Source organism: Canis aureus, chromosome 24 (genome assembly GCF_053574225.1).
Source record: "Canis aureus isolate CA01 chromosome 24, VMU_Caureus_v.1.0, whole genome shotgun sequence".
Classification (NCBI taxonomy): domain Eukaryota; kingdom Metazoa; phylum Chordata; class Mammalia; order Carnivora; family Canidae; genus Canis; species Canis aureus.
In genome coordinates, this window is record NC_135634.1 from 24496956 (window position 1) to 24523132 (window position 26177).

At 37.2% G+C, this 26177-nt stretch overlaps 1 protein-coding gene and 1 long non-coding RNA gene across 4 annotated transcripts in view; one reads left to right on the forward strand and one right to left on the reverse strand.

Annotated features, from left to right (window-relative positions):
* Positions 1 to 22919, reverse strand: part of LOC144295906 (uncharacterized) — a 31460-nt gene extending 8541 nt beyond the window's left edge. For all 3 annotated transcript variants that reach the window (XR_013363026.1, XR_013363024.1, XR_013363025.1), the window contains exons 1-2: positions 22721 to 22919; positions 173 to 412 (exon numbers count right to left, since the gene is read on the reverse strand). This is a non-coding gene — a long non-coding RNA (uncharacterized LOC144295906). The remainder of the gene's footprint in view (positions 1 to 172; positions 413 to 22720) is intronic.
* Positions 1 to 26177, forward strand: part of GALNTL6 (polypeptide N-acetylgalactosaminyltransferase like 6) — a 1162298-nt gene that overhangs the window by 936267 nt on the left and 199854 nt on the right. Inside the window, exons 6-7 of the mRNA XM_077868561.1 lie at positions 16218 to 16403; positions 20700 to 20883. Of these exons, the coding sequence (XP_077724687.1) occupies positions 16218 to 16403; positions 20700 to 20883 (370 nt within the window). The remainder of the gene's footprint in view (positions 1 to 16217; positions 16404 to 20699; positions 20884 to 26177) is intronic.

Consider the following 26177-nt stretch of genomic DNA (forward strand, 5'->3'; position numbering starts at 1 on the left):
CGCCTTCATAAATCCTACTAGAAAATGCAGTCGATGAACCAGATAGAAGCTGGAGGGTGTGGGTCAAAGAAGGTTTGCTTTTCAAGAAAAGGAGATTGCAAAATTTTGGTTTACAAGATGGAATGGCTCTGTAGAAAGACCAAAAATAAGGATGCAGGGAAAGATGGCATACGTACTACAGCTGTGTTCTTAAGCAGAAAAGAAAAGATGGGATTCCATGCATGAATGCAAAGGATGGCTTCATATGGGTGGACAGATTGTTCATTCCATCTAACAGGAGAGCACATAAGAAGTGTTGATGCTTTGGCAATTTGGTGGTGTGAGAGATGGTCTCAGTTTTTTCAGTAAAGCAGAGAGTGGATTTTTATGGCCATTAAAGTCCTCTTGGCTCCTCCAAATTCTTTGACTTCCTCTGAAAAGAAGGACAGAGTTTTTAGTGTCTTCTAACTAAGTAATGTGTGAAGACTGTTCACTTACAAGGTTCTGGCCCTGCAATGCACTACTTTTAGCTCTTGGAATCTCAACTACAGAAAATTATAGATTCAGAAAATATTTATTCACAAAAATGTTCATTACATATCATTTATAGTAGTAATGCTGTAATAATACAAACAAGCTAAAGGAAGAATAAGGAAAAATTATGGCCCATTTAAAATAACACTTTAAGATAACATGGAAAATTTCAATGTTACATTCAAAAGAACAAGTAGGCTCTAAATACAAACACAAAAACAGAAAAGAAAATATGAACAAAGATTGACCCTGTTTTCAGCTTTATTGAGGCATAACTGGCAAATAAAATTGTAACATATTTAAAGTATATAGCATGATGATTTGATATATATACACATTGTGAAGGAGTTCCCTCTATCAAGTTTATTAATACATCCATCACCTCACCTATTTACCTTTTTGGGTGGTTGGGGTGAGAACATTTAAGTTCAACACTCTTGGCAAATTTCAATTATACAAGACAGTGTTACCAACTATAGTCACCATGTGATCCTCAGATCTTATCCATCTTATAACTAAAGTGGGTGCCCTTTTACCAATCTCTCCCTTATTTCCCCCACCCCCAGGTCCTAGCCATCACTTTTCTACTCTCTGTTTCTATGAATCTGACTTTTTTTAAGGTTACACATGTAAGTGATACCATGCAGTGTCTTCCTCTGGCTTATTAACAGTAAATGATTTGGGGTGGTAAACCCAAAGTGATTTTCCCTCCTTCTTTCCACCTTCCTAAATTTTCCAAGTCTTTTGTAATAATTATATACTACTATAAGCACCAAATTCCCTATACCAAATTCTCTTAAAGGATTTCTAATAAATACATCTGGGTTCAAGTTTTTTTTTTCTCCCATCACATAACTGCTGACATTTATGGAGTACTTATAATATCCCAGCCACTCTTTTACTAGATGATCTCAGGCAAAATTTTTTTAAGTTTGTTTGTTTGTTTGTTTGTTTAAGTAATCTCTACACATGGGGCTCAAACTCATGACCCCAAGATCAAGAGTCTCATGCTCTTCCAACTGAGCTAGCCAGGCGCTCCCTTAGCCAAATTTCTTAACCTTTCTGACCATCATTTTTCTCATTTGTAAATAAGCCTAATTTTTTTCTACATAAAATGAGGATCTAATAAACTAATACACGAATATATCTTAGAATAGATATTCTAAGCTCTCAGTAAATGTCTAAGCTCTCAGTAATTATTATTATTATTATGTTCACATATGACTTTGTCATATTCTCTTCATTTCTTTCATTCTAGACCAAAGCCACATTTTTGATCCTCTTAATATTTTTCTCTTTTAAACTTTAAACCAAGACAATATCTTATATGGTCCCTTTCCCTTTTATTATTTAATAGCATTACCAAGAAATGGAGCAATTCCTTGAGAGTACATAACCTTTAGCAGGTCAATTTTCCTCAACAAGGGACAGACAGCCCATTTCCTGCATGCCTCCTTCTATATTGCAGTACGAGAATATTGTTAGAAACTTGGAGTTTCGGTAGCCTTGGGAACAGGACCAATTCCCAGGTATTTAATTTAGTTCTGGTCTCATCTAAATTGAAATTTTGACATAGCATTTTTCTCACACTAAGGAATAGTTTAGAGGAATTTTTCCAATTTATCTTTATTTATTGTGAAGTCGAGCCAAACCCCATAGGTTTTATGGCTGTTTTGGCAGTTGTTGGTGACATTATTCAATCACTCACACACATGCTAATTTGAGGCCCTTGTAATACTCCCTATGAAACATTCCCATTCAGTAATTCCAGTAGATGCTTATAAGGTAACTGAAGAAGAACAAAATGGTTTTTAGCATATATAGATGAATCAGACTAGGACTTTTTTCAGGGGAAAAAAATGCAGAATTGTAAGCACTTTCAAAAAGGCAGAGATTTTATTGCTCCCATTTGATATCTGTGCCAGTATATCGTTTATTTGTCTTTGGTTTTTGGGGGTTTTTTTGTTGTTGTTCTACCTGAATTTTATGCTTTTTTGCCTACTAAAGATCACTTTCTCCCTGTCTCAGGCATCCCCAGCTTTGGTTTGTTGTGTTGTTGTTTTTTGTTTTGTTTTGTTTTTATAGCTTTGAGTTTTCTAAAAATTGTTGAAATAAATTTATAAGTCCCTTAAATTCAGAGGTGAATTCCATATAGCATGCTGATTTGATACACATTCAATTTCCGAAGAGAGCAGTAACTTCACCTTATTAATAGCCTGGTTGATGTGGTTCACATTACCTCATAATGGTTTAGGTCCAGAGTTTTCATTTCTCAACCTGATTTTGTCTTAGGAAAACAAGTTACAGAAAATCATTAATTATTTTTCTAGGAAAAATTGACTCCTAGTCCCAATTTTTAGATATGGTCGTTAGGAATCAAACCAGCTCACAAAAGCCTTCTTAGCCAAGCAGTGAAAGTGCTTATGAGTACAAATAAATCCATAATTAACAGTAGCATTAATGTTGGAATACAAAAATGATCACACAAAAATCACATAATGTGATATTCAGCAACATACATTAGGATATTATTGAAGTAGCTAGAACATTGAGAAATATATGAACGAGACCTTTACCATTAAACACTTTAGAGGTTAAAAGCATAAATATACTGGTTCTTTTGATTTTTTTCCTTTGTTAAATATGCTTTTTAAAGTAGTTGCCTCATATCTCAAGGCGAATATTTTACAAAATGTGCATTTTTGGCAGCCTGAGAGATTAAGGGAACCATTGAAAAATAAGGAGTGAGTTTTCTTGGAAGAATGAGAAGATAAGATATTAAAAGGGTTTATTGGTAAATATGAGGAGATTCATTTAGACAATTAAGTACAAAATGCCATTTAGCTCCCTGATATAACTGATAATGAAAAAGGAAGGCTGAGAAAAGGTGGAGGCCTGCTGGGTCATTAGACTTAGGCTGCAGGCCGCACAGCAGAGGAGGAAAGGCACTCAGACAAGAGCTGAGCTGACACAGGCATGCGCAAATCAGGTGGCATTCACTCTATTATCACAAGGAATGTTTAGACTGGAAAGTAAGAGGTTTTCAAATAAGGTATTCTCAATTAATCTATTCACAGTGAGAGAAATGAAACAAATCTGGAGGCTTTCCATAGGCAATATGAGTCCTAAGACTTTTTTTTAAATATTTATTTATTTATTTATTTATTTATTTATTTATTTATTTGAGTGAGAGAGGGGGAGGAGGGGCAGAGGGAGAAAATCTCAGCAGGCTCTCTACTGAGCACAAAACCCCACTGGTGGGCTCAATCCAACAACCCGAGATCATGAGCCAAAATCAAGAGTTGGGCACTCACCCGACTGGGTCACCCAGGCGCCCCTAAGTCCTGAGACTTTGGTGTCTATGATGCTTTCTTACTTTGATAGCTACAATCTCTATATTGAAGGTATTCATTATTTCAGTACTCAGACTTTTACTTCCTTATGGAATATTTAGTATTTAGTGGATTAGAGTCACTTTGGAGAAATTTTTTTATAGTTCCCAAGACTTTTAGGTAGCTCTCAAGACTTTTGCTAGTTTTCCTCCACGTTCCACTGAAATGTAATTTGTTTAAATATATATTTTGCAAAAAGGATCATAAGGACTCTAAAACTGAAAAGGTACCCTGTCCACTACTGATGAGACTGTAAACTGGCACAACTGTGATGGAAAAGAGTATGGTGGCACCTCAAAAATTTTAAAATAGAATTACCATATGATCTAGTTAATTCTATTTTGGAGTATATTTCCAACAGAATTGAAAACAAAGTCTTGAGATATTTGGATATCTATATTCATAGCAGTATTATGCACATGAGCCAAAAGGTAGAAACAACCCAAATGCCCATTGACAGAAAAAGGGATAAAGTAATGCAGTGAAAGATTCCACCCTAAAAAGCAAAGAAATTCTGAGATAGGCTACAACACCAGTAAACTCTAAGAACATTATGCTGAGTAAAATAAATCAGTAATAAGAAGGCAAATACCATATGATTACACTGTGTGATGTATCTAGAGTAGTCAGACTTAGGGAGAAAGAAAGCTAATGGTGATTTCCAAACGCTGGGAAAGAGGACAGGGGTAGGTATTTAATGGGTATAGAGTTTCAGTTTGCAGGATCAAAACATCTGGAGACTGATTGCACAACAATGTGAATATATTTAACCCTACTGACTGAACTGTGAACTTGAAAATAGTTAAGATGGTAAATTTATGTTCTGTGTCTTTTATCACAACGTTTTTAAAAAACTGAATGGACAAAAAGAAGAAGTGATCTAGATGAACTTAGGGATTTGCTCTCCTATGTTAACATTATAATTCAAATGTTGTTTGTGTGATGTTTTTTAAATTTAAAATTCTGCATTATATGTAATACTCTCCTATAATTAAACTATTCTCTAATATTTATAGATGAAAGCCTAACAGTATCTTCAGGAAAATACTTCATTATTTCAGTCAAACGGTGTAATACTGAACCAGTATAATGCTAAACCAATACTGAATTGTTTACTGTGCTAAGGGTAAGATTTTTACATTTGAGCATTTACACTGAATTATCATGTAGTTAGCATTAATAGAAACTTGTAAACTATGTGGGCTATTCTTTGTAAGAGACAGAATGTTTAAAATCTAATAAAACTACCAAATTATTAAAAAGTAGAGATGTTTCCATTGTATTAAAATGAATCCATTTACAGTGAGTTCAAAATACTCAGCAACAGTATTACATAGAAAAGACCTCTGACTATTACCCAGTTTCCATTTATATCTTTTTTCATCTTTGAGGCAAAAAAAGCACCAGTAGAAATAAAGAAAACAGTTTTGCATTACAGTAAATTTTATTAGGCCTAACTTAGAATAAAGTTCTCATTCTACATTTAGGTAAATAGAACAATTACAAACTATAAACTATATTCAGATTATGTCACCTTTATTCATTCACAGAAATCCTTCCATCACCATGACTTTTGAAAAATATAAAATGCTTAGAAAAATATCATATAATCTAAATATGAATTATTTGAGAAATATTTAAAACATCAGACAAACCAGTCTTCAAAAAGCCTTTAAAAAAATACTGCGGAAAAGGAAAAATAGAATTCAAATACTTTTGTTACATCAAAATATACATTACCTTCTCAAAACTGACATAAGTAATGAATACAAATTAAATTTAGATAAATAAACTGAAATAAAAGCTGCATCACAGATGTGTTTGTGTAGGTGTTTGTATATGTATACATTTGTATGGGCAGTTTTTAGGCTATTACCAAAATGTCCAAATACTCTGTATGAAGTAATCTATTATTTACCCTCTTGCAAAACCATTCTAAAGAATATACCTCTATATAAAAGATGACAAACTAAATATTTTATCTGAAGATCTCCTCTTCTCTGTCTCTCTGTCACACACACGCACACACACACACACACACACACACACTGTTTTTTCAGAAAAAGTTCTAAATCCTTTTATGTATGATGGCACCTATAATTTTTTTCACTTTTAAGACCTTTACTCATAGGTATTCAAATAATCTTTGATATGTGAGCATTTCACAGGAGGTTTTAAACCCATTTACATGCTATGCTAAGCATAGAGAAGGAAGCTTTCCATGAGTGATGACGGGCGCTAGATCTGTGTTTGTTTACTACACAATAAGAAGCCATACGGTGAGCATATGTATTAGGTATTGTGGCATTTTGTTTCTTTTGTGTTGGTCTGAATATGTTACACATTTAAAGCCATTCTGAAAATCTATAATTCAATTGTCCTTTAAGCAAATGATGAAAAAGCAACATAGAGAAAAAGAGAGAGGATCCCAAGGAACTTGCTTACCTGATTCACCAAGAGAAGATCCCACCTATCCCTGTTGTCTCTGTGGGAATATGGGGTTCTAAGAGCTGCTCATAGAAAAGTATCCAAATTCTCCAGATAAACATAGTCACTGTTTCTCACTATGACATTTTTGTGTGAGGACAGAGATATTTTCAAATACTGAAAGGATTTAACTGCAGGAAAAAATAACAAGAAAGAAATATGGGGGGCGGTGGAGTTCAGAGCTGAGCAGAGCTAGGCTGTGCCAGGGTTAAAAGTGGATAGTCTGGGGGTGCCTAGCTGGCTCAGTTGGTAGAGCATTCCTGACTTCAAGGTCATGACTCCAAGCCCCCTGTTGGGCATGGAGCCTATTTAAAAAAAATTAATAATCTCTTAATGTCCTTTAATAGCCAGTCAGTGTTCATATTCCCCAACCGGTGCAGAAGTGGATAGTCTGGCATATGTAATTATCAACAACTGCTTCCCCTTGATTTCTATATGTGCCCTGGTCAGAAAACTCTAAAGTTGCCATGGAGTGTTTAAGAGTCCTTCATCAGTGGCCTTCCCTCCTCTCTGTGAAGAACTGTAACGAATCTGATATTTCACTCTAGTTACAAGTTGCCAAGATGGCCTGCCACTGTCTAATGGAGGCAGAAGACATGAGAATCCTAGATCAGAGATGATGAACTTTAGTACCAATAGCACAGGAAGCCACATTATGGTCAGGGTGCCTGTGTCAATTCCCCTTGCCCCCAAGTCACCCGGGTACAAGGCCAGTGTGCACAGATACAAGAGCAGTGGGGTATACTTTAGTGAAGGAATCTTGAATTTATGGAACTCAAATCTTCTATAATGGGAAGCAAGCATGCAGAGGGAGACACTATTGCTACCTTCCAAGCCTTATAAATAAACCTGCCCTTTTTTCTGGGAGAGACATGATCTCTGCTTTTTATGTCTATTTTCTATATAAACATCCTTGAAAAGATAATCTGGAACAAGTGGTAGTCATGGCCTCCTTCCCAAAACAGGCAGAAATGCAAAAGACTTCTGAAGAACGGTGTCCAATTCTTTCCTTCCATGATTGCACAGAGTCAAGGAATCTCTTGGGGAGAAAAGAACCTCAAATTCTTTCCACAACTGTATAAAAACCTAATTGGTCAAAAGTAGCAGCCACCCACTGTAGCTGAGAAAGAGGGAGATTTGGAATATTGTAGGTTTCATGGCTATCTTGTTTTTGTCTCACTTTCTTATGGTCTCTGAGTTACCTTGTTGGGTGTTGATGTTCTGTGGGATTGTTACCTCCAAAGGAAAAGATAAGTCTCACTGTGAGCACAGTTATCAGACATCAGAGGCTCCTTTTTATTTTCTCAACTCTATCTTAGAATCAGGATTCATATCAGATCCTCTCAGTGTGACTGGTTGATACACTGTATTTCTTAAGAATTTTTTAATCTTTAGGATTCTCTTTTCATTTCTTTTCTTTTACCTTTTAGTCTATTTGTTGAAGAAATCAAGCCATTTGCCCTAGGGAACTTCCCATAGTTTGAATTTTGCTGATTATTTCTCTGATGTGTCATTTGACATATTCTCCAATCCTTTACTTCCGATAAATGGGTTGTTGGGTCTAAAGGCATGATCAAATTCATTTAGTGCTTTTGGCAAGAATACTTTGTAGATGGTGATGTGTTCTTTCATTAAGAGGCACATAACTAGGTGATTGTAGCTCCTTTGTGATGTTAGCAGCCATCGATGGTTTGATCCATTAGTTCGTTAGGAGTTGCAAAAGGATGACATCTTAATTCTATCTTTTCTTTTTTATATGAGCTGGAATACATTTTGTCTATATATTTAAGTTCGGTGTCCCCAGCTATTTCCCAAATGACTTCAGAGGTCTTGCATGTTAAAAAAAAAAATAGAAAATAGGACATTCACATAGAGAACCCAATTGGAATCATAATAGAGATAATTGAATATGGTTTCACAAATGCTATTACTTTCTTGGTTGGATTTTTTTTTATTCTAATGTAAAATGTCTATATTTGAATCCCATCAAAAGGGACAGATTTGGTGTGGTCAACCAGAAAATAAAGAGATCGACCATTTTCTGGAGCTCAATGAGAGACAAAATCTATGGACAGGCACACCTCCTTTTATTGTGCTTTATTTCATTTCACTTTGCAGATACTGCAAATTTTTACAAACTGAAGGTCTCTTCCAGACAACTCCAAATTGAGCAAGTCTGTCAATGCCATTTTTCCAAAACCATTTGCTCACTTCTGTGTCTCTGTGTCACATTTTGGTCATTCTCATATTTCTAACTTTTTCATTTTTCTTATATTTGTTACAGTGCTACGTGATCAGTGATCTTTGATGAAACTATGGTAATTGTTTTGGGATGCCACAAATCCCACCCCTTATAATATAGTGAACTTAACAGATAAAAGTGTGTTCTGACTGCTTCATGACCAACCTTTCCCACATTGTCTGCCTCTTCTGGGGCTTCCCTCTTCCCTGAGACATAACAATATTGAAATTAGGCCAGTTAATAACCCTACAATGGCCGCTAAGTGTTCAAGTGCAAGTGTCACATGTCTCTCACTTCAAATCAAGTTAGAAATGATTATGTTTAGCGAGGAAAGCATGTTAAAAGCTGAGACAGGATGAAAGCTAGGCCTCCTGAATCAAACAGTTTATGAATGCAAAGAAGAAATTCTTGAAGGAAAATTAAAAGTGATATCCCAGTGAACACATGAATGATACAAAAGAGAAACAGCCTTATTGCTGATGTGGAGAAAGTTTGAGTGGTCCTGATAGAAGACCAAACCAGCTACCACATTCCCTTAAACCAAAAGCCAATCCAGATCAAGGTCCTCACTCTCTTCAATTCTAAGATGGCCGGGAGAGGTGAAGAAGCTGCAGAAGAAAAGTTGAAAGCTAGAAGAGGTTGGTTCATGAGGTTTAATAAGGAAAGAAGAGGAGAGAAGCCATCTCTGTAATGGAAGAGTGCAAAGTGAAGCAGCAGGCACTGGTGCAAAAGGTCTAGCTCAGGTCATTAATGAAGGTGGCTATACTAAACAATAGATTTTTACCAGATGAAACAGCCATCTCTTGAAAGAAGATACCATTTAAGATTTTTATAGCTAAAGAGAAGTAAATGCCTGGCTTTAATGTTTCAAAGGACAGGCTGACTCTGTTGTTAAGGGCTAATGCAGATGGTGACTTGAAGTTGAAGCCAGAGCTCCCTGACCATTCTGAAAATCCTAAGCTTTTAAGAATTATGCTCAATCTACTCTCCTTGTGCTCTATAAATGGAACAACAAAACTTGGATGACAGCACATCTGCTTGCAACATGGTTTACTAAATATTTTAAGCCCAGTGTTGAGACGTCCTTCTCAAAATAAAGATTTCTTTCAAAATATGGCTGCTCATTTACAGTATGCCAGGTCACCCTAGAGCCCTAAGGGAGATAGGCAACAAGATTGGTGTTATTTTCATGTCTGCTAATACAACATCCATTCTGCAGTCCACACATCAAGGAGTAATTTCAATTTCAAATCTTATTACTTAAGAAATACATTCTGTAAGACTATAGCTGTCATTGATAGTGATCCCTCTAAAGAATCTGAGCAAAGTAAATTGAAAACCTCCTGGAAAGGATTCACTATGCTAGATACCTTGAAGAACATTTGTGATTCTTGGGAAGCATTCAAAACATCAACATGAACAGGAGTTTGGAAGAAGTTGATTCTAATCCTCATGGATGACTGTAAGAGGTTTAGGACTTCAGAGTAGGAAGTAATTGGAGATGTAGTAGAACAGTAAGAGAACTAGAAGTAGAACCTGAAGTTGGAACTGGATTGCTACTATCTCATGATCAAATTTGAACAGATAAGGAGTTGCTTCTTATGGGTGAGCAAAGAAAATGGTTTCTTGAGATGGAAACTACTCCTGGTGGAGATGCTATGAAGATTGTTGAAATGAAAACAAAGCATTTACAGTATAATGTAAACATAGTTGATAAAGCAGCAGCAGGGTTTGAGACATTTGACTCCAATTTTGAATGAAGTTCTACAGTGGGTAAATGTTATCCAATCATATCACATGCTCTCGTGAAATGGGTTGTGGAAAAGAGTCATTGTTGCAGCAAACCTAACTGTCGTCTAATGTGAATTGCCACAGTCACCCCAACCTCCAGCAACCACCACCCTGATCAGTTAGCAGCCATCAACATTGAGGCAAGATGCTCCACCAGCAAAAAGATAAGAATTCCCTGAGGGTTAGCAATTTTTAGCAATAAAATATTTTTCAATTAAGGTATATACATTGTTTTGAGACATAATTCTATTGCCTATTTAATAGACTACAATGTATTGTAACTTAAACTTGTATATGCACTGGGAAACCAAAAAAATTTCTTTGACTTGCTTTACTGTGATTTTACTTTTTTTGTGGTGATTTGGAACCCAACCTCCAATATCTCTGAGGTATGCCTGTATTTCTCCTGTGTAAAGACTGTAGAAAAAGTCTCTAGAGGCTCTGTTATGCAGAAAGTTATTCTGAACACAGCCACTTTTGGTTAAAATATACACATGAATATGTCAAGTGGATTAAGAAATAGAAAAATATCTCATATTTCCTAATTATGAAGTATTACTTGTCACTCTGATATAACCTCCAATTACCTAGAATACTGAGAGTTGTATTAATAGTATATTTTTATTGTGAGGATTAACCAGAAAAGGAAGATGTGTATGTTACTGTGTATATATATTCCATTACATTCCAGAACTCATAACAACCAGCAACTATTCTACATGATCTTAAAGTCATGCTTTACTACATTCTGCTAACACTAAACTATACACATCAAAGACATTTCATCTCCATAGGTATGTAGTTAAATATAGAAATCTCTATCTCTAGATAAACAGTGTCTCCTTGTCCCTTTTGCTCTCTCCTTGGGATGTAAATTAGGGAATTCAAAGGAGATAGAAGGAATTGGACAACAAGTTGCTGAGCCTCAATGAGCTGCTGTGACAGGGCAGCTGTTTGCTTGGCCTTTTGTGGGTCTTCTACTTGAGACACACTGGCCATGCTCTATAACACTGATAGTCACTGGATTGTCTGTCCCCTTGGGAACAACTCCTCAGAGGTAGACTAGAAAGCTGTCTAAACTCTGCTACTATATTTTTCTGACATAATAAGCATAACTTATTGAACAGATATAAATCTTTGATGAACTTACAGTGCTTCAAAGTCATTATTTTGACATCAGTAAGTCTTATAGACAGTGAACTGCAGGAGATTAGACAGATGCTGTATTGACCAAAGAAAATACCCTGGAGTTTGCTTTTTGACTAAATCTTTGATACATATTAGCTTTATTTTTATTTGACTCTTATTTTCAGAAGTGAGACACAGCCCAAAGAAACAAAATACCAACCATTAAGATGCTTTTGAGAAAAAACTAGGTCCTTGATAGGGTCACATCTACTCTATAAGTAAAACTTCACAGGAGGAAACCATAGAATCATAGAACTAGAAGGAATATTTAAGACCAACTGGGCAAATTTCCTCCCTTATAGCTAAGGAAAATGAGGTTAAGTGGGGTGTAGTGACTCACCCAAAGGCATGTGGCCAGTTAGTCCTCAACTCTTGACTGTGCATGTCATCGAAGGTGATTTTTAGTGTTTAGTTGCTACCCTTAAACTTTAAATATACAAGTGAATGATATATTCTTCATATAAGTTCATGGAGCGGGATCCCTGGGTGGCGCAGAGGTTTAGCCCCTGTCTTTGGCCCAGGGCGCGATCCTGGAGACCCGGGATCGAATCCCACATCGGGCTCCTGGAGCATGGAGCCTGCTTCTCCCTCTTCCTGTGTCTCTGCCTCTCTCTCTCTGTGTGTGTGACTATCATAAAAAAAAAAAAAAAAAGTTCATGGAGCATAGGTGAAATCTCTAGAAAAAGAGGAAAATTACCAAGAAAACTGCTAAATTTAATACAGAACAAGATACCAAAATTTCACTTATGGACAACTTTTCATTCCCTATTGCCTCACAATGATACAATAAACTGTGGCAAAAACTGGCATATTTGAAGTTGTGTTCACTTGTCCAGGTAGTCAGGATACCACTCAGCAGGCTTTAACTAGTAGTTTTGTAGCCACCAACCAAAAAATTTTACTGGTTCCCCAAATGTCTCATAGTCTAAAGAAATCTGCCTGTTTTATAAAAATACCATAAACCCTCTTGTCATTATTTAAAACTAAATTCAAATGGGATCTTCAAAGATACTGTGCTTGAATTAAAATCATATAAAATCATGTTTAAAATCATTTTAATAATATTTTAGAAATAAGTCTAAACATTTGTTCATATAAAAGAAATACAAAATGTTTTTAATTTAAAGCCATCTCCACCATCCCCAGTAACTCCGTTGTATGAGAGTCTAATTTGCTAATTAGACTGATGATACCTGTCTTCATTGTGAGTTATGGGTAATTAGAAATTATAACTGAACTACTAAAGGAGAATGGACCCTTCACAAGGGCAGTCAACCAGATCATTATTTTGAGGCAAAGCAACCTAATGATTACTGCAAAGTTCAAACTGAAAGAATTGATTTGAACAATAAGATGACTCTATTTGGGGGTCAAACCCTTGGTGCTTTATGGATACCATACAATTCTTTTAGTACATTAAAATGGGTTTTGATCAAAGAAAAATCCACAGAATCAGATAATGTGCCTAGAGGGAAAGGAGACATGCAGAGATAGTGCCCCCTACTCTGCCCCACCCCCACTAAATTCCAGAGAATTTCATATAAACTAAAAGGTAGGGAAAGTCCATACTCCCAGGTAATAAACAACCCTTTCATACGCAGCTACAGAGAATGAGTCCTCCTCGCCCCAGGAGGCTCCTATTAGTCCTAGGGGTCAGGGAGGAAAGAACTAACTGCAGCCCAGACCGCCAAGACCAAGACCAAATTCACAGTGGTACTTGCCAAAGACTAGGAAGGCTTCATGAAAGAACACAAATGAACACTGTTTTGGTGGGTTTAACAAATGTTCATTCACTTCTTTCATCCCCAGTGACCATTGTGACACAATTTCCAGAAGACATTATGTTTCTGCGGTCCACATAACTGGTTTACAAAAAAACTTCTAGAATGACACTTGTTTGTACATTGGAGATACGGAAGGATTTCAGTGCCTGAATAAATTACAGTAATGAGATATGGCGTGTCTTCTTAAACATTTATTACTATGAAAAACCCTGACCAAACACAGGCCTTTCAAAAGCAGCATATTGAGAGCTCTGGGATTGATCACTTGCTACTAACTCCTTGCCTTTGATTGCAAAACTGGGTGCAGGTTTCTGCTTTACTTCCCTAACAGGTTAGTACAATCTGGTCTTATTCACAGGTGGCACTGTGTTGTGCCATCCTTTGGAATTTTTCTCTGCAGCTTGCACAGAGAGGAGCAGGGGAGAGAAAGCAAAGAGGAGAGTGGGGGGCAGAAGTTAGTCCCTTTGCACGGCACACCTGTCTTAAAGAGACAGAGATGCTTTGGAGTCAGCCTTTCGGTTGAAAAGCTATGATACTGCCGTCACGTTTTATGTGTTCATTTATTGCTAGCCAAAACCTTTCACTCTTTAAATTTTCAATAAATAGAATATGATGAATTATCAAAATCTCACCAAGAAACAAAAATCCTATGTTTTTCATCTTTCAGACTGAGCATTTAAAGGCATTTCTTCAGCTGGAAATGCTGTTCTTTCTCTTCATAAGTACAGGCAACTTAGGAGGTCTCCAATTATTGACTTAGTGAATGTTTACTGAATGAGCACCGTGAGGTCTCTAACCAAAAGCTGCACCCTCTACCACACTCTAAGTGGAGAAAATCCCCTGATTCCCTTCATAGGTAAAGAAATTCAGGCCAGGAGAATTTACATGACCTATTCATATATTTCACTGATACTGACCTAGTACCCACTTAGGTCTATTCTGACTTCAAATCTGTAATCTTTGCATTTGGTAGTCTGATCTCCATACCTCTGCTCATTACAGGAAGAACAAAATAGAAGGGAACCTATTTTGTGCTAAAACACTTGTTAAAGATCATACCAATATTCTTTTATAGCAAAAATTAGAAAACTAAGTAGTTTTTTACTTGATACATTTGTAAAGCATAGTTATGGGGCAGTCAGAAAAAAAGGAAATTGAGCGTTTGGTTTTTTTGTTTTTTTGGGTTTTTTTAGAGAGAGAGAGAGAAAGAGAGAGCACATGCATGTAGGTGCGCAACGGAGGGAAGAGAAGAGGGAGAGGGAGAGAGAGAATCTCAAACAGGCTCCAAGCTCAGTGATTTGCCTAATGCGAGGCTTGATCTCAGGACCCTGAGATCATGACCTGAACCAAAATCAGGAGTAGGACATTTAACCAACTGAGTCACACAGATGTCCTGGAAATTGAGATTTTAAAAAAAATACTACATAAATGAGAAGAAATAAAAATAAAAATTTATGCGTAGAGAAATTCCAATATGAGTAATTCTGAAATCTGTTAAATTGGATTGCAGGGAAGGGAATCATAAATCCTTATGTGAATCCCTATTGCTACAGATCATAGAAGGAGATTTAATAATAATATTGCTTTTGATTGCACACATGCAGGGAAAGTTTGAAAGTGGAACTACAGAACATATTGCATACTAAGATTCTGTTTCTATGAATATTAGATATGACTTGTTAGAAACTCTAGCAAAGCCCTCCTATTGTTTAATTTTTTTTTTTTTTTTTTTATTTATGATAGTCACACAAAGAGAGAGAGAAAGAGAGGCAGAGACATAGGCGGAGGGAGAAGCAGGCTCCATGCACCGGGAGTCCGACGTGGGATTCGATCCCGGGTCTCCAGGATAGCGCCCTGGGCCAAAGGCAGGTGCCAAACCGCTGCGCCACCCAGGGATCCCAAGCCCTCCTATTGTTTTAGGTACCAAAGAGTAAAAGCATAGGATATAAGATATATGAGTACATATTCCACAGAAAGACATCAAACACACTTACTTGGCATTAAAGATCTAAGATATTAATGCATTTTACAACAGCCAGGAGGAAATGTTTTTGCTCTGTAAATAAGCTCTCTGATTCGGTTTGGTTCCTACAGTTTGTTTTTAATTAGGCAAAGAGACATTTTTAAAATTTTTGTTTTCTAACCTTAAATAGCTAAGTTCAAAATGATTGTGTAGTATCTATCTACCTTCTCCTTTTCCTGTTTAATTTTAATAGCAAGTCAGTCCTTTCTACACTTCCAATCAGAAGATGCTAAACTTCTTTATTAGTTTCCTTTTACCCTGGGAGCAGAAGGAGTGGGGGAGAGAATCTGTTTGGTTCTTGTTGATTTGAGAGATATAATTTTTTCTGGTGGTTTTATATGCATTATTTTCAAAACACAGAAATAGGTATGGCTTTGCTGGAAAGAGCCCTCTTGTTGAAAAGAACCCATATGCTGGAATGTTCATCTGACTTTACACAGCAGGAACCAGAGGGCCAATGCTCATTGTGGCAAATGCTGGCCAGGATTAAGCATGGTGGCAGCTGGTCGACAGTTGGCACATGGTACAACTCTCGTGGGTCTATGTCTTCTACAGTGTTGAAACAAAGGGCAGTATTTGCAATTTATGAAGCCTTTTGGAAAGCATAAAATAAAAGAAAAAAAAACCCTCTGGACATAAAATCTTATTAGCGTCTTCGCTAGAGATGAGGAGAGGAGAAAAATGGACGTAAGCTTGGATTCATCATTCACATACACTTAATGCATAAACACCCACGGATAATTCTGTTGCAATTAATGTTTTATGTTCTTTCTCTACACTCTCTGCTTCGTTCCTAGAACACTTGAAGGATAAGTTAGAAGAATATATGGCCCGATTTTCCAAAGTCAGGATTGTTCGCACCAAGAAAAGGGAAGGGCTCATCCGGACCCGCCTCTTGGGGGCATCTATGGCCAGAGGAGAAGTCTTGACGTTCCTGGACTCCCACTGTGAAGTCAATGTGAACTGGCTGCCCCCACTCCTTAGTGAGTACGCATACTAATGGTGGCCTTCTGGGGACCAGGGGGGCCTGGGGAATCACCCTCCTTCATAGGGAGTTTGTGGCTTGCTTCTGTTCAGATTGCAATCAACAAAGACTAGAGATCCCTTCTACCATTTTTACAGTGAGAGCCTTGACTTCTGTCTTAACCTCGGCTAAGGACAAGTAGGTAACTAGACAACTACATTAAAATTGACATTTTAGCTACTACCAACTGCAATCTAACTTAAGGCTTGAAAAAGTTTCATTTAGTTTAAACTAACTAAATTCTCCTTTATTGTTCTTATAATCATTAGGTAAATAATAAAAGAAAAAAGTGTTTTTTAAAAAGATTTTATTTATTTATTCATGAGAGACACAGAGAGAGAGGCAGAGACATAGGCAGAGGGAGAAAGAGGCTCCCCTCAGGGAGTCCGATGTGGGACTCAATCCCAGGACCCTGGGGTCACAATCTGAGCCAAAGGTAGATGCCAAACCAATGAGCCACGCAGCAGCCCCAGAAAAAAAAATATTTAAAAGCTCTAGTTCTAATTACAGTAAGATTAAAACACACTCACTCACCACACACACAGAGCTTAACAATGATTATAGAACTGTTAAGAAATGAGGAAAGAAAATTATTCACCCCTAGAATACAATTCAAGTGTAAATGCTCTGACATTTTCTAGAATTTGTAATGCCAGTTCTCCTAGCCACTTCTGGCATGGCTCTGGGGCCCTAAATATATAATCTCCCAAGTTTACGTAGGACCCCCTCAAACACTCCAAGCTACTATCCAGATGACACATCTCACATGCTCACAATATGGCTGAAGAGTAGGGAAAGAAGAAGCCTCTCTATCGCATCACAGTTGAACTGTTAGAAACATGAAAGAAGTAAAAGTCATTCAAGCTAGAAAACACACGTGTGGCTCAGTTGGAGCTTGACTCTTCTGTTTTTTACTTCACAATGAAGTCAGACATAAAGTCCAGTAGTGGACGAGGAATAAATTGCAAGCTTGGAAAAAAAAATATATGTTTCTAAAAAGCTCTTGGTGTGCACATACCATATGACTCCTTATTCTTTTAGATTTCGCTAAATCAACTTTTATTGTAAATATATCCCTGGCCTTGGAGCTAAAGCCAGTAAAAACTGCCTTTACAATAAGCTGCCTCAGAAAGAATGATTTGCTATTGACTACTGTGTAGGATTTCAGCTGGAACCAGCAAAGCTCCATTAGTAAAAGATGTGGGGGGGAAATCAATTGAAACTGTGTAGGATTTAAGACAGGAAATGACCAGCAACTAACACCCCACCGCATCACCAGATCCACACATACCTACACAGATGACTGCCCAGCCATCGTAATCAACAGGAATGTCTCAGTGCTCCTGCGGCCAGAGATTCCTCTGAGCTTTTAATTAAAAGTACCTTGTCCAAGGACATAGCAATTTAGAGTTTCATCAGCAACAGTGAGATTCCTGCAAACTGAATTTGACCTGTATACTGTTGAATACTCAAGGAAGTCAGCAAAAGGCCTAATTTATTTATGAACCAAAGCAATTCCTAAATGCCAATTATCAAGCCTCTGATTGTTCATATGAATCCAACAGGAAAAGAGAGAGAGAGAGAGCAAAAATAAAGAGAAACCCACTTTTTCTCATTAAAACATTTCATTTCCTGTAGGCCTGATGGATAAGAAATGATTCAAGCTCAGGATCACTATCTTTTTTTATTTTCCTCTATCAGTGCCTTGACACATCATCCAAAATGAAAAAACAGGCGGAGCCACACAGTTTCTTGGTTCATTTTTCACCTTGGGATTATACCTGAATTTCAATTTCCCATTAAGAGTCTGTTTGTTTGATCCCTGGAAATTGAAATGTAGGCACAAGCCTTAGATGAAAAATTAGTCATGCTGCTTTCACCCTAAGCTAGAACAGCTGGATGAGAGCTGAAAGGAAATTTGAAGGGAAAGTTGACAGTTAATTTAACATACTCATTCTCTTTGGGTCACCTTGGGACTCCTTGTTGGTCAAGGAACTTGTAAATCAACCTGATTCTGAATTTGATTGAAGAAAGTCACTGAAACCTTAATATTAAAACACCTGCAGAGAGATTTTGAACAGCGCAATGATAGCCCCCTCTGCCAAAGACATCTATGGGGAAACACCATTTAGATAAAGATTAAAACCCATTACAAGACTTACTCAGGTGAAAATGGATGCTCACAGGGTGCTTGGTGAAGAATCACCTGAAATAGTGCTGGGGCTCTCCCTGTCTACGAGTTAGCTGAAATAATATTAAGGCAACCTCCAGGCTCTCAGAGGCCCTGGGGCCATGCTGTTTACCTTGCCACATACCAGCATTCTATATTCCCCTTACCCTGTTTAATCTTTTTTCTATCACATTTGTCACCTCTGAACGTGCTATATAATTTAAAGATTTATTATGTATATTGATGGTCTTTGCTCTACTGCTAAAGACAGAGATTTTTGTGGTTGTTACTCATTGATATGTTCCCAGAACCTAGAAAAGTGGCAGGCATATAATTTCTATTCAATAAATAGTTGTTGAATTAGGAAGGAAGGAAGGAAGGAAGGAAGGAAGGAAGGAAGGAAGGAAGGAAGGAAGGAAGGAAGGAAAGAATATATAAATATGGAGGGGAGACCTTCTACAGAATTCGGTGGTTTCTCCACCCTGCCTTATCAGCATCACCAAAATAATAATACTAAGATAACCAAACCTCATTATTTCTAAAAAATATGTTTTTTAAGATATTTGAATGTATTTTATTCTGCATGCCACATCAGAGTGTCCAAATAACCAGAAAGCAGATGTTCATACTTAAGTTCTGTCAGACAATATGCTTGTTATAATAAATATCAATTGAGTGCACATTCTTGGGAAGAAAGTACAGTTGGCCCCTTAAACTACACAGAGATTAGGAGCACCAACACCCCATACAGTCAAATATTCATGTGTAACTTTGGACTCCACCCAAAACTTCACTACCAATAGCCTAGTGTTGACCAGAAGCCTTACCAATCACATTAACAGTCAATTGACCCTTATTGTGTATGGTATATGTATTATATACCCCACTCTTACAACAAAGTAAATTAGAAAATAAAATGTTCTTAAGAAAATCATAAGGAAGAGAAAATACATGTATAGCACTGTACTCCATCAGAAAAAGATATATATTTATAAGGGACCTGCAAAGTTCAAATTCGTGTTGTTCAATAGTCAACTGTATGTCACATGTAGCTGTTCTAGGAGACCCAAAGTAGGTAAACGCCAATTCCCTGTGCTATTAAAATCTCACAGTAATAATATTTACATGGAAAAGGAAGGAGCTGAACCGGAAAAGATATCCCATGAGAAGTACCATGATGGAGAGATAACTGATTTCAGGATTGGACCGTGAAGTAGTTGTCGCATCCTGGGTTTTGCTCTTGAAAGATGAGTGACCTTCAACAAGTTATTTCACTTATCTGAGCTCAGTAACCTCATATGTAAATTGACAATGACAGTAGCAGCCACCTTACAGGGTTGCTAGGAGGATTAGAAATAGCAAGAGTACTGGAGCACTTAGTAGTTGCTCAAGAATTGAGTAGTAGCAGGAATAGTAAGAGTAGTATCAGGCCATCTAATATGTTTTGGGATGAATGAGGAAAGATAAAAATGTATAGCTTTGATAAACAGAGTCTGTATCAAAGGAAAATGGCAAAAGAGAACTTGGCAAAATCTCTGGTAATCCTGAGAGCAAAGAATTCTGTGTGTGACGTGTCAGCATTTAGCGAGAGAGCAGCCATCATGACCATTATAAGATTAGATACTAAAAAACAACAACAAAAAAAAAACACACATGAAATTAAATATTTATATTTTGGAACCTCCAGAAAGCAGGACAATATTTTCTCAGAAGCTCCTGCTATATGCTTGAAGGAACACAAGTACTGTTTATACTCCACACATATTGGATGCACTATAAAATGACAGATTGGGGACAGGTCAGAGCAAAAAATGTGACAGAGGTAGAGCTAAATGGACTTCTGCAAGTCTCTCTGGGACATAACTTCCTTAAAGGAAAATACAACAGCGCTAATTGTACCTAATCACTGTCCCATCATGTTAAATCCAGGCTTGGAACAGATTTCACAAAGTGCTCTAACAACAGGAAGCCAGGCTACAAACATCATCCCTGCATTAGGAAGGATCTGTAGGATTCTCTTTGCTGAAAAATGATAGATGGCCTAAGCAGGCATGTCATTTCCTATTTTGTGCTTTCATTTTTCAGACCAAATTGCACTAAACCACAAAACCATCGTGTGCCCCATGATCGATGTCATTGACCACAATCATTTTGGGTATGAGGCACAAGCTGGGGATGCCATGCGAGGCGCCTTCGACTGGGAAATGTACTACAAAAGAATCCCCATCCCTCCAGAGCTCCAGAGGGCAGATCCCAGCGACCCTTTTGAGTGAGTAGTGGCTGAGGGAGGGGCCATGGGAGAGAGGGCAGGTAATTCATTTCAGACATGTCAACTTGATACCTGTGAGGACAATTATCTCTAATAAAATGGATGAAAACAGGTGGCGACAATATCCACACCTTGGAGAAAAGTCAGACCTACAAGTTGTAGCAAATTACAAGCTGCGCTGAATACATGGATCACCCCTTGTCAAACTTTGCTAGGCATCAGACGAAGTGTGCCTCTATGAGACTCAGGAAAATGCAGAGTTCACTGAAAATGCATATTCCCTATGTAGATACTCTCCCAGAATCCTCTCCTTCTCTTCAGTTCTATTCTTTTGCCTTTTCCCAAAAGAATCATTTAAATTAACTATTTTACTTCATGTTTATTGGAAAATTATATAAATACGCAGCAGTGTTTAAGCCTCTGTTTACACTCTGTTGGGAATTAAAAGGGAAAGCAGTCCTTTTGAGTAGGTGCTCTCATACCTTAAACTTGGGCAATTCGATCAAAATGATATATCCAATGTAATCATTGATAACCTTGCCATTAATTTAAGTTCTATATAGATAAGAATCTGCAATAATCTACTGGTTTCTACAAAGTTAAGTCCTTTTTTTTCCAGTGTGGACATGAGAATTGTGCATGTCAAGAAAAAGAAAAAAATATATATACATTTAGCTTACTTTGGCCAACTCTTAGGACCATAAATGGTGAATGGTTAACTTTGTTCAAAAGTTAGCCCAGAGACTGCCCAAGGCATACTATGATCTATTTCTCAGACTGTACCCTTTCGATCATATTAAAATTGTCACAACTTTAAAACTGTTATATATGTTTTCTCAGGACAAGAAAAATGTCTGTGATTGAAACTTTGCATACTTTCTAAAGGTCTGTTTAAAATGTGTTAAAATCAATATTGTCTTTTCATTAATAATATGGCAAGTAAAAGTTTCAGTGGAGAAGCTCCCAAGCATAAAAACCACTCCTGTAACATTAACCCTTTAAACTACAAAAAATAAATTATAAACATCGGGAAAATGTTTCTTGCAATTCTAGTCTCTAGAGAGATAAACTCTCAGGAAAGCTGAGGGGATTTCTGAAAACAGTAGCCTGATAGAAAGGGAGACATAAATGATTTCTTTTGTAATATGAAGCACGCCTATCAAGTATCCAGAATTTCTGAAGTCCTCATCATACTCTGAAATTGCTGGAGAGTTTTTTGAGAAGAAATTATAAACTCCCATTGTTTCTCTTTCAAATGCTTTGGCCAAGATTTCAAGGACATTCAAAACTACTAGAAAAGGTCTTTAGAGATGGAGTTTCCAGTAAGCATTTGAAGAGGGCTGGAGAGATGTTCATTGGGCTTTCCTGAAGTTAGCCATCCAAAAACCTTGGCAACAGGGCTTATGGGAAGGATTTAAAGCCAGGTTGAGGTTTGGGGGAGGATACTACAGGACCCTAAATATGGTGAAACTGTCACTGGATGGCAGCTGACTGGGGAAGACCATAGTCTGATTTCTGCTCCCTGAGGCTGCCATGTTTTCAGGGCTAGTATTCACTGAAGATGATTTTCCAAATACTCTCATAGTGACTGGCTTATAATGACCTTTTCCTTTGCTTCCACTGCAGTAGCCGAGTGGGGCTCCTGCTTTGGCCAGAAACTGGTTCACAATGCCTACCAAGGGAATCTGAGTTGGGGAAAATTATGAAAGTATACTCAGTCCCTGCACTGACAGTTGAAATGTTTTGTCAGGCAGACCCTGGCTGTGGCTATCACCCTATCAGGCACCTTGCTTAACCCCAGAGCTTGCAGAGTTGGTGGCTTTCAGAATTAAATTACCTCTTGTTCCTGTCACCTACTTCGGCAGATGCTTTCCGTCAAAGATTGCATTTGTCTCTTGAATACTACTGCTTTTCTGGCTTTTAATTCCCTTTGATTCCTAGGAATGTGGACACTTTAGCCTTTTGTAATAAATGTAGCTTCCAAGATATGTCCACTTTGATCTTAAAAATTGCATTTGCCTTTCTGATAATAAAAGAATGGTTACCCAAGCAGCTATGAGCAGTGTATCAGCAATTCCATTATCTCCATAGTCACCTGTATGTGTTCATAAACAGGCAGACGTGCTTTAGGCTAAAACTTGCTTCTCTAGTTGCAAAGCTTTAAGATACACAGAGTGAACGCAGTCTATGTAAATATCTCTCTCATGGACTTTCATGCTTCAAGTGGCTTCTACAAGGGGTGTGTGATTTTCTGTGGGAGGCGGGGAGAGGAGGCTAAAAAGACAAGAAGAAAGGAAGTGAAGAGGAATATGAAAATGCATCTCAAGCCCCAGGACTTTCCATGCAATATATGTGCAAACTTTATCTTTTTGCAACAAGTTTATCAAATGTCTGAAGTGGCAAGATCTTCATTTTCTCACTTATTCTGCCATTATTGAGTTTCTGGCTGTATTGACTATAATAGTGAGTTTTCTTAATCTGCAAATCCTGTGAAATTAGTGGGGCATGAACAGTAATTATTAATGAGCTGAATTGATAATTTCAGGGTATTATACTAATGCATCTGTGTTATTTCTCAAATATTTGGCTTCAGTTACAATGCATATATGGGTCAGGGTATAAACTGCATTCCTCAATATAGGTTACATGGTTGAAAGAGTTCAAAATCTATCAACTTCCTAAAATGGGAATCAAGACCTTCAACAATCTGCCTAGGAGGGAAAAGGAGAACTTGCAGATAACTTGGAACACAAGAAAAGATTTATTTACATTTGTAAAGGGATATGGTTTTCAGACAAACTGCTCCTAGAATAGGAGAGAAAAGACAATATTTGTAGTTCAAATTATCATATGGCAATAACAATTCTAATTGGATTGAATACATCTGAAAAACATTCTTGTCTTCTGAAAAAAAAATGCAGTACTCGCTTTTTCTGATGGCTTATATCATGATGTAATGCTTTTAGGAAATTCTTGTTATCCGTGGATTTTATAGTTTCCTTATTCCTGGTTTATCTCTAATCCTGGGCACTTAGTAATGTAAGCTTTTTCTGCGTGACAAAACACAATATGCTCCTTTAGTTCATGATGACAAAGAGGAAGATGTTCATTTGCTTTCTGACCACTAAATTACTTTTCCAATCTTATCTCAGGATCTAAAAGTTTAGAAAAGACCAAGAAGAAATTATCTTATACAACTTCCCTTTAATATAAGCAACCACTAGACAATGTCCAAGAAAGGTGACTGGCCTCTTTTTGGACTTGTGAGGAAAGTAGTATTTGCTACCTCAAAAGATGGTACGTTCCATTAGACCAATGGACAGAAACTTTTTCCCTTATACTAGGGAATCTGCTTCCCTAATCCCAAATTGTCCTACTTAAGATAAAAGGAATGTCTAATTCCTCTTTGATGATAGAGCTGTTAAAAGTATTTTAAAACAGCTGATATGCTTATTCCTCTAAGGGGGAAGAAAAAGGAACTTCTTTTCCTTTTCTGGGCTCAATACCTCCATGCCTTTCAGGTCCTCCACAATCCCGTGAAAGTTCATGCTCATTGATGTAAATGTTCAACATAGGTCAATTCACTTTACTACTGTAGTCTCATCCCCATTTCCCCAACTTGTTCACATGGATAGCATGAAATAGTCCATTTACTGTTATCAGGGACTCAGGCCCTAAGGTATGAGTCTGTAAATCATAGAAATAAAGTTAATTTCTAGGGAATTTGCACTCCTAGATATCATGCTTCCTTTTGCCTAAGTTCTCATGATCAATTCAGCAGACCATTCAATTTTCAACTTTGTTGTATTTTTCAGAATCCACCTATCTCCTGTCATTGATTTGCAAATAAATTACCTTCATTCAGTCAGTCTTCCTCAGGCAGATCTTCACAATTCCTCAAGGACTTCTAAAACTTGGAGTTTTAGTCCTCATGAATGGAATTCCTATATGTGGTCATTAGAGAGGACACACATTCTCTATTGTCTACCCATGTATATCATCAATTTCCAAAATTTAAAGAATAAGGATATCTACACCTGGGGGGAGAATAACTTTACAGGCTACAAATGCCCATTTATTGTCTCAGAAACCCCTATGTCCACAAACACATCATTTTGAATGCAGTGACTCCTCATCTAGGCCAGTTCCTAACCTAGAAATACCTCAAGGCATGAACAGTAATGCTCTTAGCAGGGTGTGAGAATAGCTGAGATCTACTTGGTGCTCTGCTCAGAAGACCATGGAGTCAGGTTTGTGTTGACTAGCAGGAAGAAGAAGGGGTTCTTTCACCTTTGGTGGGCACAAAAGCTTCACTTCATTAATACAAAGAAGAGAACAATTGACAATGAAGTTACTTGTTGCCTGGAGTAAACAACTAGCTTTTGTCAGATTTTAAGGATTGCCTTGATTAACATTCAAAATGTTAACATCTCCCTTGGGTAAATTCCAATGGGGATTTAGTAGCACCTTAGTTTACTCAGAATTTGAAAGTAAAGATAATCTCTTTTACTCAAAGCTTTTTCCATGTGGGTTTTGATCAAATATTGGTCACCCTGAATTGAATCAAAATTAGTAAGGAATAAAACTGTCTCCCCATGGAAAAAGGAACTGGTCAAATCATGAACTTACTATATAGGATGTAAAGAAAGAAAAGGTGACTTCAAAGGTCTTCTCCACTTTCATCTCGCGAATTGAATCTGATATTGCTCATTTTCCCTTTTTTTCTGTTCAGCCCTTATTGGGCCACTTCAACAGGTGGCCATCTGTTTGGTTGGGTAGGAGAATGTTCTTTCACTCTACTTCTCAAGCTAAATCAATATTCTCATGAATTTTGCTGTGATCTCCAAGTGCTTGCTTCCACACTTTGCCCCCTTTCCTCAAAAACTCAAATTGATGCCTACAATCTACCACAGGCCTCAACCTCCAAAGAGATAATTCTCTATGAATGAGGTTTTAAAATTGTAGTCTCAAACTTTTAAGGGGATTAGGTTGAAAAATACATTCATCAATTTAGTCTAGTGATGAATTCCAGGAGTGAAATAGGACTTTAGCTTTCCAAAACCTTGCTTGAACTTCACATTATTCCAGAAGACAATTTATCTAGTCAAATAACATGTCTCAATAAGCCTATGCAATATGCAATACAAAACCTAAATTAGTCTAGCGTTTCACACTATGTAAAGCACTTCATCTCATTATCTAATTGATCCCTTGTAATATCTGTGGCACAGGAAAAAGTAGCTATTGTTATTTTTCTGATTCTGCAAATAAAGAGACAGTGAAAAAAATTAACT